Below are 18,276 nucleotides of genomic sequence, written 5' to 3' on the forward strand. Positions count from 1 at the left end.
TCCTCCTGGGTCCCCAGTGGTCTCCTTGCTGGTCTCCCAGAGGCAGGCTGATAGCTTCAGAGGTCAGATTTGACAGGATACAGTCTCCCTGTTAAGCCTATGTGGGCTGGGTGCCTCTTGAGGGAGTGCTAAACAGCTCAAAAGCCCTCACCCTTTATATTAAAAATTTTTTTGCTTTAATTTTTTTTTCATTAAAAAAAAATCTAAATTGCCTGGCAGTCCAGTGGTTAGGGCTCTGTACTTCCACTGCAGGGTACATGTGTTTGATCCCTGGTCCTGAAACTAAGATCCTGCAAGCTGAGTGGTGAGGCTGGGGAAAAAAAAAATTTCTAAATTTAGCATCAGTGCAGGAAAGTGTACAACCTTAGGTGTAGAAGTCGATGAATTATATGGATGTGTGTTTGGCATGCTCACCTGTGGAAGGCTCTCCTGAATCCCTCCATGTCAGCTCTCATCCCAAGGTGCTGCAACCCCCGCCTCTAGCACCAGAGATTAGCTTTGCCCATTCCCTGGAACATCACATCAGTGGGCGTCGAGTTTCTGTTGGTCATCACTGTGCTCATTTAGGTCATCTGTGTCCATTCCTTTTCTTTGCTTGGGTGATGTCCCATTGTATTAACATGCCATTTGTCATTCATTTGTGGACATTTGTGTTATTTAGCTTTAGGAGACACGGCCACATCATTTTCTGTACTGACTGCACTTTCACCAGTGTGCATTCTGGTGGCTCCACATTCTTGCTGACATTTGTCAGTCTTTTTCTTGTTAGCCCTTTTGGTATATGGTATAGGATCTCTTTGTGAGTCTAATGGACCTTTCTCTGAGGACTCACTGACCAGGGCTGATGGGGTGACTCCATGAAGTCATGGGGATTGTGTTTCCTATCTTTCTTCTCTACCATTCTTTGTGTGTGGCTGCCATTCTCAAGGCTGCCTCATGACCCAAGGTGGCTGCTGTGGCTCAATCTATCATGACTGCCTTCCAGGCAGTAGGAAGGGGGACTTATCAACAAATACATAGGAATTGCTGATGTTGATAGTGCTGGGCAGACAAAACGGGTGATGGATGGAATGTGATGGGGGAAGGACTGCTTTAGAAAGGATAGTCTCTTTGTCCATTTTGTTCAGTGCTATAGTCCCCAGGACCTAGAAAAGAGCCTGACATGCAGTGAGAAACCAGCAAATATTGTTGATGGAAGGCCTCATTGAGAAGGTGACTTTAGACTTGAGAAATGAAGGGATCACCTATGTAGACCTTGGTGGTAAGATTGCCCTTGGAGGAGCAAACGGTCAATGCAAAGGCGCTATGGCAGAATCTTGCCTGGTGGGCTCAGGAGCAGTGAGGCCAATGTGGCTGGATCAGAGTGAGGGAGGTGGACTGTAAAGGGAGCTATGATTAGTGTAGCTGCAGGGAGCCAAAGGGTGTGAGACTTTGTAGGTCACTGTTAAAGATTGGGATTTAATCCCTAGATAAGTAGGGAGCTGTGGGAGGTGTTTGGCCAGGAAGATGCCATGATCAGATGTACCTTTTAAACCAGTAGCTCTGATCTGTGTGGGGAACAGCCTAGGGACAAAGGCAAACGTGAGAAAACCAGTGAAGAGATGACTGCATTGGTCCAAGCAAATGATGCTAGCGGCCAGGGTGGTGTTGGAAAAAAGTGGATGGATTTTGGGTGTGTCTTAGAGCAAGAGCAGCCAAGACTTCCTGATGGATGGGTTTTGGGTGGGAGAGAAATGGAGGAGTCAAGCGTGACTCAACTTCTTAGCTTAAGCAACTGATTCTGCTGTTTTAGCAATGTGCTTGGGTTTCCTGTTTGTTTGTTTGTTTGTTTTTTAAATCTTTTCTTTAATTCTTCTTGCCTTTAAAATCAAAGGAAGTCAGAACTTTAGTCAAGGGTATGACACCCCAAATCCAGACTGAATCAGTCCACACTACAATCTTCCCTGAGTTGAGCCAACTCATTGGAAAAGACCCTGATGCTGGGAAAGATTGAGGGCAGGAGGAGAAGGAGGTGACAGAGGACGAGATGGTTAGATGGCATCACTGACTCAATGGACATGAGTTTGAGCAAACTCTGGGAGATTGGAGTGCCGCGGTCCATGGGGTCGCAAAGAGTAGGATACGACCCTACAACTGAACAACAATGACAACAAAATGGGCCCCATGGGGCTGGGGGGTTGTCTCTGGATCCTCAGATCCAGGAGGTAGAGAGTGACTGACTGGAGCGGGAAGAGTCTGGTCCCATCCCAGAACCCGGCCTCATACAGGTGAATCAGAGTCTTGGTTCATCTGGTTATTAGAGGTGTGTTTCCTGTTATCAGTCGGGGCAGGATTGCATTTTGCAATTCATTGGGCAGATCAAATTAATGATTAATTTGTGAAACTCCTGTCCTGTGTGCTCCAAGCCTAGTGGGAGAGAGACGTGAGGACACGGGCCTGCATGTTGATGCGAAACCAGGGGCTCAGGCTCTTCCTGCACCTGTGACCTCGGGTGATATTTGGCCCTCAGGCCTGTGTCTGTGTCTGTTCAATGGGCCTTTGAGAATATAATGAGGCAAGGTAGGCAGAAGTGTTTTGTTACCGGACCAGTGCTGTACAGATGGTGGATAGGATTCTCTGGCTTCCCTGCCCTCCCCAGCTTCTCAGGGACCCCATCTTATTCCTTTATCTCTATTTTTAAAAAATATTTACTTATTTATGGCTGTGTTGGGTCTTAGTTGCGGCATGCAGGATCTTCCTTGCATCATGTGGGATCTTTTGTTGCGATGCACAGACTCTAGTTGTGGTGCACAGGCTTCAGTATTTGCGGCACTATGGGCTTAACTGCCCCTCGGCATGTGGGATCTTAGTTCCCTGACCAGGGATCGAACCGGCATCCTCTGTCTAGCGAGCAAGGAGAATTCTTAGCCATTGGTCCACCAAGGAAGTCCCTTGTTCATCTATCTTTAAATTCAGAACATAGCATCTAGCACGAGATGGGGTGACTGTCCATGGAATGACCCAGGTCTCAATTAGATCAGAGGAGGCTCATCTTAGGTAGTTCCCTGAAGGCTTCTTGGAGGAGGTGGCACCTGGAGAGTGGAGTTTTGGAATTGGCAGTCAGAGTCATCCTGGGAGCAGGGAAGAGTGCAATGGGAGGCAGTAGGCACTTGTGGTTCAAGCAACACCCTGATCACTCAGCTTTGCCCCGGCTTTTTCTCCCTGGATTGGGCTGAGCAGGGTCTCCCCCTGCCCCCCCCCCCCACCAAAAAAAAAGTATGTCCAAGTCCTAACCCCTGTTACTGGCGAATGTGATCTTATTTGGAAATAGGGTCTTTGCAGATGTGATGAAAGTATGGATCAGATGGACCCTAAGTCCAACAAGAATGTCTTTATAGGAAGAGGACACACAGAGAGGAGGGGGATGCGATGATGGAGGCAGAGAGTGGAGGGAGGTGGCTACAGCCAAGGAATGCCTGAGACCACCAGGGGCTGGAGGAGCAAGTTAGTCTCCTCCCCTGGAACCTTCAGTAGGAGCCCTCACCTCAATTCCGGACTTCCAGCCTCTAGAATTGAGAGAGGATAGATGTTTTACGTCATCCAGAGTTTGGCTTTGTTACAACAGCCCAAGGAGCCTTACCGCTCCGGAGATGGGCAAGGGGAGGTTTCCTGGTGGGTGGTTTAACTGGGGTTGCAGACTTCCTGGCCCCAGTGACCCCTTGAGAGATGCTTTCCTGGCGTCTGTGAACAGAGATCCTGTGATCAGGCTGCTCACTCCTAAGGGTGAGGACAGAGGCCCCTGAAGTTGTGGGGCCCCTCTCAGCCTCTGCCTGCTTCTCTACTCCAGCTCATCCCAGGCTTGTGCTGGAGGCCTGCATGGCTGGCCTGAGTTCCTTGGAGGGACAGTTATGTGAAGCCTGAGCCTTTCCCCTGCCTTCTGTGGGCCTCTCTGTGAAGCAGAAGACTGGTCTGGGATCCCACTTCCCTGCCCCTGGGCCTCAGGAGATCTGCTCTGCACCCCCTCTGGGCAGGGTCTTTACTGCCCCACCCAGAAAGGAAATGGGAGCTGTTGGAGGCTGATTCTCAGCAGCCATTCACCCCAGTCTCAAGGCTGCAGCCTGGCCAGAGAGGTTACAGATTGCATTTTAATTAAAATTATAATGTTTGTTGTTGGTCAGTCACTCAGTTGTGTCTGACTCTTTGCAACCCCATGGACTGCAGCACAGTGGGCTTTCCTGTCTTTCACCATCTCCCAGAGTTCGCTCAAACTCACGTCCATCGAGTCAGTGATGCCATCCAACCATCTCGCCCTCTGTCATCCCCTTCTCCTCCTGCCCTCAATCTTTCCCAGCATCAGGGTCTTTTCCAATGAGTCTGTTCTTCGTATCAGATGCCCAAGTATTGGAGCTTTAGCTTCAGCATAAGTCCTTCCAGTGAATATTCAGGGTTGATTTCCTTTAGCATTATAAAATTAAGATTTACTTACTTGAGATTTCTCTAGTGGTCCAGTGGTTGAGACTGCACTTCCACTGCTGAAGGCCTGGGTTCAATCCCTGATCAGGAAACTAAGATACTGCAAACCTTGTAGTGTGCCACCCCTGCTCCCAACCCCGACCTTGTAGTACCTCAAGTACAAGCTTTTTAAAACATACACAAAGGAGAAGGCAGAGAGCTGCTCCCTAGACATTTCTACTCTGATTCTGTTTGTTCCTGAGCTCATATTGCTGAGTGCCTGCTGGGTGCCAACCTCTGTTCCAAGCCTGGGAGATCCATCAGTGAATAAAGCAACTGAGGATCTGGTCCTGGTGGCTTTTTGATCTAGCAGGAGAGACAGATGAAGAACAGTAGACATAATTAATTATAAGTATGCCGGAAGGTAACAGTGACTCTGGAAAACATAGAGCAGGTTAAGGAGTTTGGGGATTTGGGGGTAGATAGGGTGTGTCTTCCTGAGAGGAGGCATGTGAGCAAAGATTAAGAAGGGTGAGAGATTTGGCTATGCTGCTACCTCATGAGAAACATTGAGGGTAGAGAGAACAGCCTATGCAAAGGTCCTGGGGCAGGGCTGTGCCTACTTGTACAAGGGATGCCAAGGAGGCCAGCATGGCTGGGCTGAGTGCCAGGGACACGGCAGGATGTCGGATCTGGAGAGGCCACAGGGGCCGGGCCAGTTGGCTTCTAGGCCAACACTGTGCTGGCAACTTAACTAAAATGTTTCGTGTTATTTTGTGTGTGAAAAATTCATGTGAATAGGCAGTTGCTGTTCAGTCCCTCAGTCATGTCTGACTCTTTGCGACCCCATGGACTGCAGTACTCCAGGCTCCCCTGTCCTTCACCATCTCCCAGGGTTTGCTCAAACTCATATCCATTGAGTCAGTGATTCCACGAACAGGCCGTAGTGACTGTTATCTTTCTGCAGCTTGTCTTTTTTTCACTCAAGTTTCTGTCTGCCACGAAGCATGTGGGATCTTAGTTCCCCAACCAGGAGTTGAACCCATACATTAGAAGCATGGAATTTTAACCCCTGGACCACCAGGGAAGTCCCTCGATGATTGTTTTGCAGCCATCTTGCATGTGTGTGGAAACCTGTAGGGCATAGTTGTCCAGCTCTGGGCTGCACGCAATCCTGTCTTGGGAAGCGAGATGACTGGGGTGGGTGGGGACCAGCACTGTAAGAACAGAATGGACGAGGAGAGAATATCCGAGTAGCAGATAATCCTTTGGGAGTGTAAGTAGCATCGTGCTGGAAAGGCAGGTGTTCTTTCCTGAACTTGTTTCCATCGCCCCAGGTGTGCAGGTAGTGATCCTGGGTGGGGTCAGCAGTGTCTGAAAGCCAGTGTGCCAAGCAGGGCACTGTAGGGTCATGGGGAGGGGAGTCGGTGTGCTCGCATTCTCCGGCATCTCTGACTCCCACACCTTTTCCTGGGCTTGTTTTTCTCAGGTGACTTAATTTGGGTCCATCTTTTGGGAAGTGATCTTGTTTTAATTTGCAGTTAGTCTTTTTTTTCTTTTTTTAAAGTTGTGTCAAGGCTTCCCTCATTTTGCAGTTGGTAAAGAATCTGCCTGCAATGCAGGAGACCCTGGGTTTGGAAGATCCCCTGGAGAAGGGCTAAGCTACCCACCCAGTATTCTTCGACTTCCCTTGTGGCTCAGCTGGTAAAGAATCCTCCTGCAGCGTGGGAGACCTGGGTTCGATCCCAGGGTTGGGAAGATCCCCTGGAGAAGGGAAAGGCTACCCACTCCAGTATTCTGGCCTGGAGTAGTCCATGGGATCCCAAAGAGTTGGACACGACTGAGCAATTTTCACTTTCACTTTCTTTTTTCAAGTTTCACTTAATAAAAAACTCACCATTTAAACCATTAAAAACCATACAATTGAGTGACATTTAGGACATTCACAATGTTGTACAACCATTACACACATGTCTAGTTCCAGAATATTTTCATCACCCCAAAATGAAACCCTGTAGCTGTTAAGTAGTCACTCCCCATGCTCCCCTGGCAACTCCCAAACTGTTTTCCGTGCCTATCAGTTCAGTTCAGTCGCTCAATCGTGTCCGACTCTTTGCGACCCTGTGGACTGCAGCAGGCCAGGCTCCCCTGTTCTTCACCAACTCCCAGAGCTTGCTCAAACTCATGTCCGTGAAGTCAGTAATGGCATCCAGCCATCTCATCCTCTGTTGTCCCCTTCTCCTCCTGCCTTCAATCTTTCCCAACATCAGGGTCTTTTCCAGTGAGTCAGTTCTTCACATCAGGTGGCCAAAGTATTGGAGTTTTAGCTTCAGCATCAGTCCTTCCAATGAATATTCAGGCTTGATTTCCTTTAGGATGGACTGGTTTGATCTCGTTGCATTCCAAGGGACTCTCAAGAATCTTCTCCTATAGATCTGTCCCTATAGATTTGCCTATTTTTTTTTTTAAACCATCTTGCACAGCTTATGGGATCTCAGTTTCCCGACCTGGAATTGAACCTAGGCCACAGCACTGAAAGCCCGGAATCTTAACCACTAGCCTGCCAGGGAACTCCCTTGCCTGTTCTAGACACTTCACACAAATGGAATCATATAATATGTGTTTTTTTTTTACTGTCTTATTGCCTATAGGAATGTTTTAAGACTTCCCTCATGATGTAGCACATATGAGAATTTCTTTTTTTTTTTTTTTTAAGGCTGAATAACCTTGGCTACACCACATTACATTCATCCATTCATCTGTCAGTGGACACTTGGGTCACATCCACCTTTTGGCTCTTATAGATAATGCTGCCAGGAGCACAGACTAAGCAAGGCATGATGAAAATGTCCCATTTCTTGTTGCCAGACAGGTGAGGTATGTACATTTGATAAAAGTCAACAACTGGGACTTCCTCGTTGGTCTGGTGGACAAGATACCTTGCTCTCATTGCAGGGGGCCTGGGTTTGATCCCTGGTCAGGGCACTAGATCCTATGTGCCACAACTAAGAGTTCGCACGCTGCAACTAAAAGATCACCCATGCTGCAACTGAGACCTGGCGCAAACACATTAAAACAAGAACAGAGTCAGCAAACTACGTTTTAAAATGATTAATGATCAGGACCTCAAAAATATTTTGCTAAGTAAAAGGAGACGTATATGGTCTTTTGTATCTCTGCTTGTTTTCAAGAAATAGAGAATTATGGATACATTTGAAGACTTGTATGATTCTCTTTATGAGGCTTCAAAGGTCACTCTAGTGGTAAAGAATCTGCCTGCCAAGCAGGAGATGCAGGTTCAATCCCTGGACGGAGAGGATCCCCTGGAGGAGGGTATAGCAACCCACTCTAGTATTCTTGCCTGGAGAATCCCATGGACAGAGGCGCCTGGAGGGCTACAGTCAGTAGGGTTGCAAAGAGTCTCTCAAGAGTCTTCTGTAGCACCATAATTCGAAAGCATCAGTTCTCCTTTTTATCTATTTATTCCCTTGTATAGATACACAGCAGTTGATTTATCCATCGTGAACATTTGAATTGTTTTAAAAACATTTGAGATTGGTGGACTTTCAGGTAGGTCACGTTCTTAGAAGCTACCTAGCTTTTACACAGGCTGTGTCCCCTGTCAGTAATACCCTCCTCGTCTTTTTTTCATGACAAAGCCCAACTCTTTCACATGCCCTCTCTTCCAGGCAGCCCTCTTGCCTGTCCAGAATGAGCTTAGAGAATCTGGTTGGATAAAAGGGAGCTGCATCCAGAAAGGGATCACCTTGGCTTTCTTTCTTGGTCTTTGTGTGTGGGCTGTGATCTTTGACCTTGGGGGGGGGTGGGGGCAGGGATAGAATCAGCTATGTTGGGCAAAAGGCCGTGAGCTTGGCCTGCGCACTGTTATCTAATCAGCTGCCTGGTCCTAATGCTTCTGGTCCAGTGTGACCGTAAGAAAGTTATCCCTCTGATTGTAAGCGGTGCAAAGTCCAACCCCCACCAGAGGTGGGGCAGCAGTGGGGGAGCGGGAAGGGCTGGTCACTTTGTGCCAGGTGACTGCATGGTTGACCTGCTGGGTCCCTAGGCTCTACTTGCCACTGTTCTAAGCATTTTACAGAGGCACTTAAACCTCACACCAGACCTATGAGATGGATGCTATCATTACACCCATTTTATGGATGAGGAAACTGAGGCACAGAAAAGATTAATAACGTATCCAGAAGGCAAAGCTGGCTAATGGGAGATTCCCTGTGAGTGAGTACCCACAAACAGAGTGGAGCCCCAGAACCCCACAGTCCCTTCTGTTGGAGAGAGAAACGTAAGCCTTCATCTGGTGATTCATTGATTTGACCTTGATTTAGCCCTGAACTGGGTGGGAAGACCAGGAGATTAGGAAAGCACAGCAGAATTCCGTAATTTCAAAGACTTCTCCAGGCTTCTCTGGGTCACCATACCTTTGCTAAAAAACGGGGCTGCAGGAGGGAGGCAGGAACTGTAAACTGTTTTTTTTTTTTTGGATTTTAAGCCACTTTACTGCTGTATGATTGACATAATAAATTAGTTGTATGTATATAATTATACAACTTCCCTAATGGCTCAGCAGGTAAAGAATCCGCCTGCAATGCAGGAGACACAGACATGGGGTTCGATCCCTGGGTCAGGAGGATGCCCTGGAGAAGGAAATGGCAACCTACTCCAGTATTCTTGCCTGGGAAATCCCATGAACAGAAGAGCCTGGCGGGCTATAGTCCATGGGGTTGCAAAGAATCGTACATGACTGAGCGGCTCAGCACGTATACAACCAGATGAGTTTAGAGAGAGGTGAAGCCATCACCACAATCTGCATTGTAAACATGTCCAACACCTCTGAAAGTTTCCTTCCTTCCTTTTTATTTATGGTTGTTGTTGTTCAGTTGCTAAATTGTGTCTGTCTCTTTGCAACACCACGGACTGCAGCACACCAGGCTTCCCTGTCCTTCACTATCTCCCGCAGTTGGCTCAAACTCCTGTCCGTCGAGTCGGTGATGCCATCCAACCATCTCATCCTCTGTCATCCCCTTCTGCTCCTGCCTTCAATCTTTCGCAGCATCAGGGTCTTTTACAATTATGTTTCCAATGTTATATGATATTATTGTTAGTCATGATGAATAAAAGATCTGTATAGTGCCTAGAGTTAGCAGTGCTACATGGTAGGGAACTCCCTGGTGGTCCAGTGGTTAGGAATCTGTGCTCTCACTGCGGAGGGCCCAGGTTTGGTCCCTGGTTGGGGAACTAAGGTCTCACAAGCACAGCAAAAAATAGAAAACCCACTGCATTGTATATTTAAATGTTTGCTAAGAGGTTAGAGCTTATGTGTTTTATCACAAACACATAAAAAGAAGGAAACTGGGTTGATGTGTTTTCTTCTGCCCACTCATCTCCGAGGGGATGGAGAGAGGGCACGACAGACCATCTCTGCCCGTGGGCCTGTCTTTGTTCCTTCGTATTAAAATTTGAGGGTTCCATCTGACCCCTAAACCCACCACCAACTGCCAGGCTGAGGTCTGAATTCCACTTTCTTGGCTTCCTCAGGAGCTCAAGTGGTAAAGAATCTGCCTGCAATGCAGGAGACACGGGAGATGCAGACTCGATCTCTGGCTCGGGAAGATCCCCTAGAGGAGGAAATGGCAACCCACTCCAGTACTCTTGCCTGGGAAATCGCATGGACAGAGGAGCCTGGCGGGCCCCAGTCCATGGGGTTGCAAAGAGTCGGACGTGACGGGGCAAGCATTCACCTCATTCACCAAGCCCGTGCTGAGGGGGCAGGTGGTGGGGCTGGAGAGGAGCCACACAGCCTCTCTGGGCCTCAGTGTCCCGGCCTGTGACACGGAGAGGTCCCCCTCTCTGGGAGATAGTCTGGGCAAGGTGCTCTGGCAAGTGTGGCAAAGGGGTCTCCTGGGGTCCAGCTGTGGCCTGAAGATGCGCCATCTGCCTCCTGGGTGTGTTGATTTTGAGTAATACCGTGTTGCCCTTGAAACAATCGGGAGATGCCATAGAAACATCCGGATTTCTGGCAGCTCACAGAATTTGGGAGGAGCTGGAAAAACCTGAGCCCCAGGGACCTTGGGGCCCAGAAGGGCGTTGCAGCTGCTGCCCTTGTTTAAGGTGAGGGCCCTGACCCTCTTGGTTCGAGGAGTCATGGTGTTGGTTAGGGAAGTGACAATGATGTGAAGAGCCTAGAACAGCACCTGATACACAGGCAATCCCTGGGAAGTGCTTGTTTGTTTGTTTTTAAATTTTATATTGGTATAAAGTTGATTTATAATGTTATGTTAGTTTCAGGTGTACGGCACAGCAATTTGTATATAGTAGTGTCTCTGTGTTAATCCCAACCTCCTGATATATACCTGCCCCCACCCTTCCTCCCTGGCACCTATAAGCTTGTTTTCTGTGTCTGTGAGTCTGTTTCTGTCTTACAAATAAGTTCATTTGTATCATATTTTAAGATTCCTCATGTGATACCATAGGATATTTGTCTTTCTTTGTCTGACTTACTTCACTTAGTGTGACAATCTCTAGTTTGATCCATGTTGCCACAAATGGCATTATTTCATCTTTTCTATGGTGAGAATATTCCATTGTATATATGCCATAACTTCTTTATCCATTCATCTGTGAGTAGATACTTAGGTTACTTCCATGTCTTAGCTATTGTGAACAGTGCTGCAGTGAACATTGGGGGTGCATGTATCTTTTCGAATGAGTTTTGTCCAGATATATGCCCGGGAGTGGGATTGCAGGATCATATGGTAATTTTATTTTTAGTTTTTTGAGGAATTTCAATACTGTTCTCCATAGTGACTGCACCAGTTTACATTTCCACCAACAGTGTGGGAGGGTTCCCTTTTCTCCATACCCTCTTCAGCAAGGAAATACTCATTTGTGTTGCTTTGTACAAACCACATTTTCTAGTCACCTTTATTTGCATGTACTGGATGCTCAGGTTATAAAAATGATCCTGGATTTCCCTGGTGGTTCAGTGGTTAAGAATGCCTGCCAATGCAGGGGATGTGGGTTTGATCCCTGGTCTGGGAAGATTCCACATGCTGTGGGGCAACTGAGCCTGTGCACCGCAAATCCTGGGCCTGCATGCTGCAACTACTGAAATCTGAGCACTGCAACTAGAAAGTAGCCCCTGCTCACTGCAACTAGAGAAAGTCTGCACGCAGCAGTGAAGACTCAGCGCAGCCAAAGATAAAGAAATAAATTTTAAAAATCTTAAAAAAAAAAATGATTCCTGTGACTCTTGTAGCTGGTAGGCAGATGTGTTCATCAATAAAGGATTGTTACACCCGAAGGCGAGTCTCTGATCTGATATTTTCAAGAGAACTTTGAAATCCAGATTTTATGTTAAATCATTTTTTTTGGTTGTGCTTGACAATGAGTTCAACTTTTCTTCATTGAAGTGCCATGTAGATCAAATGAAGCACAGCTGAGGCTACAGAGTCACTGGCCCCATTGCACAGATGGGAGAACTGAGGTTCAGGGCTGGCCAACTTGCCCTCAGGTCTGACTCTCTCCAAACCCTCTTCTTCCCAAAATCTACCAGTTAGGGACATGGGGCTGGGCCTGACTGGCCAGCTCCAGTCTTCTTCCTTCTCCAGAGCCCCTGCCCACTGGTTCTGGGACAGTCTGTCTGGAGACAGTGGGAGTGGCTGTCCTTGTCCTGGGAGGCCACATTCAAAGAAAAAGTGAAGGTAACACAAGCTGTTCCAGACGCTTGGCTTTGCAACATGGAGCAACTACCTGATGGGCTGGTCAGGTTGGGAGCGGGATTAGGTGGCAAGGGGTTTTTGCCAAGCTTTATAAACCTGGAGATTTATAGTTCATATGGCGCTAGTGATAAAGAACCTGCCTGCCAGTGCAGCAGACACAAGAGACACGGGCTTGACCCCTGGGTCAGGGAAGATCCCCTGGAGGAAGAAATGGCAATCCACTCCAGTATTCTTGCCTGGAGAATCACATGGACAGAGGAGCCTGGCAGGCTACAGTTCATAGGGTCACAAAGAGTCAGACATGACTGAAGCGACTTAGCACAAGAGTACAACACATAAATTTCTGTATTTCTGGCTTTTCATCAAAAATTGCTCTTGCTCTCATCTCCTGCCCTCCCACTCACAGGCTCTGCTCCCTACCACACTGGCCTCCTTGCTGTTCCCCATTGCTCTGTCTCAGTTCTCCCAGCCCCAGGGCCTTTGCGTGGGCTGTGTCTTATGCATGAAATTACCTACCACCACTAAATCCATGTGTTCCCTCCAATGCCTTTAGTTTTTAATTTTGGTTTAGTTTTTGGTGCTTTGTTTTTCCTTACACTTCACCTGCCTGGCTCCTCTGTTTAAAATTGCAGTCCTCCTCCCAGTCCCTGCTGTGTTTTCACTTTTCATATACCACGTATTTTACCCTAATTGTTGATGACCTGTCTTTCCTCTACTGGAATAAAAGCCCCATGAAGTTAGAGATCTGGGTCTGTCTTGTTCACTTTTTCTAACCCCAGCTGTTAGAAGAGGGCCTGGCATGCCATAGGTGTTCAGTAAATGTGTATTGACATGGAGAACAAACTTAGGGTTACCAAAGGGAAAGGGGGGAGGGATAAATTAGGAATTAACAGATACACATGACTATATATACAATCGGAGAAGGCAATGGCACCCCCACTCCAGTACTCTTGCTTGTAAAATCCCATGGACGGAGGAGCCTGGTGGGCTGCAGTCCATGGGGTCGCTAGAGTCAGACACGACTGAGTGACTTCACTTTCACTTTTCACTTTCATGCATTGGAGAAGGAAATGGCAACCCACTCCAGTGTTCTTGCCTGGAGAATCCCAGGGACGGGGGAGCCTGGTGGGCTGCCGTCTCTGGGGTCTCACAGAGTCGGACACAACTGAAGCGACTTAGCAGCAGCAGCAGCGTATATACAATAGATAAACAACAAGGACCTACTATATAGCACAAGGAACTATATTCAATATCTTATAATAACCTATAGTGGAAAAGAATCTGAAAAAGAATATATATATATATAATTGAATATTTTGCTGTACACCTGAAACATTGTAAATCAACTATAGTTCAGTTTTTAAAAACGTGTGTTAAATGAATGAGTGAATGAATGAATGATGAATTTGAGCTGTGGTTGAGCAGTGGCCACCTCCCAGTCTCTTGATCAGGCTGTTGTTATTAGAACACATTTAAAAATAATGCATACAAATAATATCAACTATTAACATTAATTATGTCATATGTCAACTCTGGAGCAGCACGTGTCAACAGCTTTCCCACCTCCTCCTGCCCCTAGAGCATCTCCAGGGAGTCCCTTCCTCAAAGACCCTGTGGAGTCTGTGATGCAGGCTGGCACCAAGCAGCCGTTTTGGAGCCTTGTGGTAGGGCAGGTGGGTGGGTAGGGGCCCTGGCCCTCTTCCTCATGAGCTTGTTTGTCTCGTCCCCCACAGAATGTGCGCATCGACCCCAACAGCCTGTCTTTCAACATGTGGAAGGAAATCCCTGTCCCCTTCTACCTCTCTGTCTACTTTTTCAACATTGTCAACCCTGAGGAGATCATCCGAGGCCAGAAGCCACAGGTGCAGGAGCGTGGGCCTTATGTGTACAGGTGAGGATGGAGGAGGTTGGGCTGGGACTCAGGTCATCACCCCATTTTACAGATGATGAAACCAAGGCTCCTTGCAGAAGGGCTCATTCAGGGCCAATCTGCTTGCTCCAATCCAGTGCTCCAGTGCTTGAGACTTGGGAGTGACTGCCTGGCTTTGCCACTCAGCAGGTCTCTGACTGTGGGCAGGGGCCTTTACTTTCCTGTCCTGCAGTGTCCCCTTCTGTAAAATGGGGATGACTGTATCCATGGTGGAGTGGTTATGAGGACTGGATGAGATAATGGGGAGCCCAGCACAGTGCCTGGCATGCAGTAAGTGATCAGTAAGTGTTAGTTATTAACACATTATCGTTTCCTGAGTTTGGCTGCTTGCCACTCAAAAGGCAAGCGTTGGATTCCCTGGCAGTCCAACAGCTAAGAATGAGCACTTCCACTGTAGGGGGCGCAGGTTCGATCCCTGGTCAAGGAACTAAGATCCCACATGCTTCGAGGTGTGGCCAAAAAGTTAGAAAAAGAAAAAGGCAAGTGCCTTTTGGAAAGGAAAGATTGCTTTATCCAAGAGGCCAGCAATGTGGGGAGAAGGCGGATTCATGTCCAAAAACCAACTCTAAAGATTCTGCTCAATCATGAAAGTTTTTAAAGGGAGAATCATTTGGAGAAAAGGTCAGGGCCTTTATCTTCTTCCACTGTGTGCAAAACTTTGTTCTGATTGGTTGGTGGTGCAGTTAACAGGGAGATGTTCTAGGAATCTTTTGCTCGGCCAGAGGATACCATCTTCCACCTTGGTGAGGTCCTTAGTTCCTGCAGGAAAACTCAGAGATACTGTTCTGTGTGTCCCTTGAGGAGGAGCCAGGACCCTGCCCCAAGGCTGCACTATTGTTTCCTGACTGCCCCTCCTTTGCTTCTGCATCCCCTCCCTCCCCTGATAAACAACTGTTTGAACCTGCCCCCTGGAACTCAGGGAAGGTCAGAGAGGCTGAATGAAGCTTATTCCCTACAAGAAAACTGGGGACATGGAAAAGGATTTTTACCTGGGAGGGCCCCACAGGGTCCTGCTGTCTTTATTTATGACCACAGCTGTCACAACTTCTTCATTTGATCGTTTTCTTTGGGAGGGTGAAGCTCTCCAGTGGCTACTGGGCTCCATGGGGTCGGCTGGAGCAGTTTTCCAAGAGAGGCTCTGCCACAAGGCTCCAGAAGAGCTGTCAGGTGCCAACCTGCACCACAGATTCCACAGGGACATGGGGGAAGGGGCTCCCTGGAAGACAAGACCCGATTTCTGGTGCTGCCCATTCTGCCCTCAGGAAACTGCAATCCTGGCTTAGCTCATCCATGCAAGGCTTCTGTGTCGAAGCTGAACCTGGTTTGCCAAAGTTCTTACTTATCTCTTCATTCCATAAGCGTTTATTGAGTACTGAACATCTCCTGTATGCCAGGCACTGTGCCAGTTCACTGTTAAAGGCAGACAAAAGCCCCTGCCTCACAGAGCTGACATTCCCATCGGGAGAGAATAAACAAGTGGACAAATGAGGGGAAACCCGGCAGGATAAGCGTGGTGCAAACAAAGCAGGTCAAGCCATGGAGAGTGCTGGAGGCAGGGCTCGGCGGGGGCTGGTCTAACTGAAGGGTCAGGGAGGACCTCGACAAAGGGGGACAATTCCCTAGACCCAGATGGTGAGAAGCGGGCACTGCAGTGTGAGGATCTGAGGGGAAGTGAGTCCTGGACAGAGGGAGCAGCAAGTGCAAAGGGCCTGAGGCGGGAATAGTCTGGTAGTCCAGGAGGGGAGAAGGCATGTGTGGCTGGCGTGTTAGGAGTGAGGGGAGAGTGAGGGGGAGAGAGGAAACCTGAGAATTGGACGGGGCCGGATGGTGAGGACCCTGGAGGCCACAGAAGGAGCTCAGTTTTATCCTGTGTGCAAAGGAGGGTTTGGGGGAGAGGATGACGTGATCTGATTTCCCCTTTTCAAAGATTCTTCTGGATGCTCTGCAGAAAATGGATTGCAGAGCATGATGGAATAAAGACAGCATAACAGCAATAAAAACTGCAGCTGATAAAATGCTTTTCTCTATGCATTAGGCAATCGTTTTAATTGCTTGACATGCATTGAAAGTGAAAGTGAAAGTTAAGTCGCTCAGTGGTGTCCGACGCTTTGCGACCCCGTGGACGGTAGCCCACCAGGCTCTTCCGTCCATGGGATTCTCCAGTCAAGAATACTGGAGTGGGTTGCCATTTCCTTCTCCAGGGGATCTTCCCGACCCAGGGATCGAACCCAGGTCTCCCACATTGCAGGCAGACACTTTAACCTCTGAGCCACATTAGTTCACTCAATTCTCACAAGTAGGGACCTAATGACGTAAGTCTGCTTATTACTCCCATTTTATTTTTTTTCCTTGGCCGCACCTCGTGGTACGCAGGATCTTAGTTCTGCATCAAGGGATTGAACCCATGCCCCCTGCAGCGGAAGCATGCAGTCTTAACCACAGACTGCCAGGGAAGTCCCATTACTCCCATTTTAAACGTGGGAAAACAGGCTTGAGTAGTAAGAGATGGAGACAGGATTCAGGCCCCCTGCCTTCTGTCTTCAGAGTGCATATTCCTACCCACTGTCCTCACTGCCTCCCTCAGAAAAGCTAGGATGCCCAGGGGGAGGGTGATGAGGGACAGGGGGATGGTGGCAGCTTGCTCAAGGGGAGGGAGCGTATGGGATTTGGTGACAAGAGGCTTCTGTGCCTGTCCTGCAGTAGGTGAGCTTCCCAGGGGGCTCAGTGGTAAAGAATCCGCCTGTTGATGCAGGAGATGCAGGAGACCCAGCTTTGATCCCTGGGTCAGGAAGATCCCCTGGAGAAGGAAATGGCAACCCAATCCAGTATTTTTGCCTGGAAGATCCCATGGACAGAGGAGCCTGGCAGGCCCCAGTCCATTGGGTCCCGAAGAGTCGGACACAACTGAGTGACTAACACTTTCACTTTAAGAGGATCCTGGCGGGCTACATACAGTCCTTGAGGTCACAAAGAGTCAACTAAGCACATGCCACAGTGGGTGGGTGGTGGAACAGACGTGTAGGAGGCAGTCAAGCCGGGCACACAGACAGCTGAGGGCCCCCCGGGCTCCTGGCAGCTGACCCACCGGCTTCCTCCCCCACAGGGAGTTCAGGCACAAGAGCAACATCACCTTCAACAACAATGACACGGTGTCCTTCCTGGAGTACCGCAGCTACCAGTTCCAGCCGGATAAGTCCCGCGGCCAGGAGAGTGACTACATCGTCATGCCCAACATCCTGGTCTTGGTGAGATACCCCTGGTCCGTCTCTCTGCCTGCCCCCTGCACTGGGCGGTCCCTTGAGGGCTCAATCTGTGGCTCCTGGGTTGACTCGGCGGGCTTCCTGGGTACATCTTGGTCTCTGGTTGGGGGCATTGGTCAAAGTCATGGCCTTTCCCTTTTCAATCTGCAAATCTAGGGACTTCCCTGGTAGTCCAGTGGTTAAGACTTCCACCGCAGGGGTACGCGGGTTCAACCCCTAATCGGGTGCAACAACAAAGGCAAATCTAGAATCTCCAAAAGGGAGTACTTGGTGGGAAGCTGAATGGGGGCGCGGTGTGCTTGTCTGTGGTGTTTGGAGGGAGGTTGTGGACAGAACATCCATTCTCTGCAGTTAAGAGTCACAGAAGTAGCTGGGTTTACTGCCTGCCTGCCGTGTGTGCCGGGGTCCCCAACACCACCCCCAGGTTCGCTGACTCACTTGTAGGGCTTGCAAGACCCGGCATATATGGTTGTGCTCTTGGCTATAGGTTGGTAGAGTGGAAGGAGGCAGAAGAGAATCAGCAGAGGGAAAGGGCACGTGGGGTGGTGACCAGATGCAGGCTTCCAGAGCCACCTCCCAGGGGAGTCACGCTTCATTCCTTGAGCGGTGATTTATGACCACACACAGGTAGGTCTCCTCTACCAGGAATGCCCACTATAGAGACTCAGCGCCCAGGGGGTGTTTACTGGGGGCTCGTCACGGAGACGCCCTCTGCCTGGCACGGATCCGCGTTCCAGGAAAGCAGGTGGTACAGTCCAGACACAGTGAGCCCCTCTTATCAGTTAGGGAGCGGTGGGAGCGCGCCTAACATCGAGATCTCAGACGCCAGCCAAGGCCCAGGCCTTTCTAGAGAGAACTGTCTCAGGTCTGCTATATGAGCATCTTGCTGACACTACGTGTTAGAACGTGTATGCCAGGC

The 18,276-nt window shown here is 48.8% G+C and overlaps 1 protein-coding gene across 4 annotated transcripts in view; it reads left to right on the top strand.

Moving 5' to 3' along the window:
* SCARB1 (scavenger receptor class B member 1) overlaps positions 1-18,276 on the top strand; it is a 93,279-nt gene that overhangs the window by 35,681 nt on the left and 39,322 nt on the right. For 3 of the 4 annotated variants that reach the window (XM_052654585.1, XM_052654586.1, XM_052654590.1), the window contains exons 2-3: positions 13,901-14,058; positions 17,201-17,342. In XM_052654585.1, coding sequence (XP_052510545.1) covers positions 13,901-14,058; positions 17,201-17,342 — 300 coding nt within the window. Of the gene's footprint in view, positions 1-10,491; positions 10,558-13,900; positions 14,059-17,200; positions 17,343-18,276 lie in introns of those variants that run through there. The other variant, XM_052654587.1, reaches the window with a different exon arrangement.

Source organism: Budorcas taxicolor, chromosome 17, assembly GCF_023091745.1.
Source record: "Budorcas taxicolor isolate Tak-1 chromosome 17, Takin1.1, whole genome shotgun sequence".
In the NCBI taxonomy this organism is placed as follows: Eukaryota; Metazoa; Chordata; class Mammalia; order Artiodactyla; family Bovidae; genus Budorcas; species Budorcas taxicolor.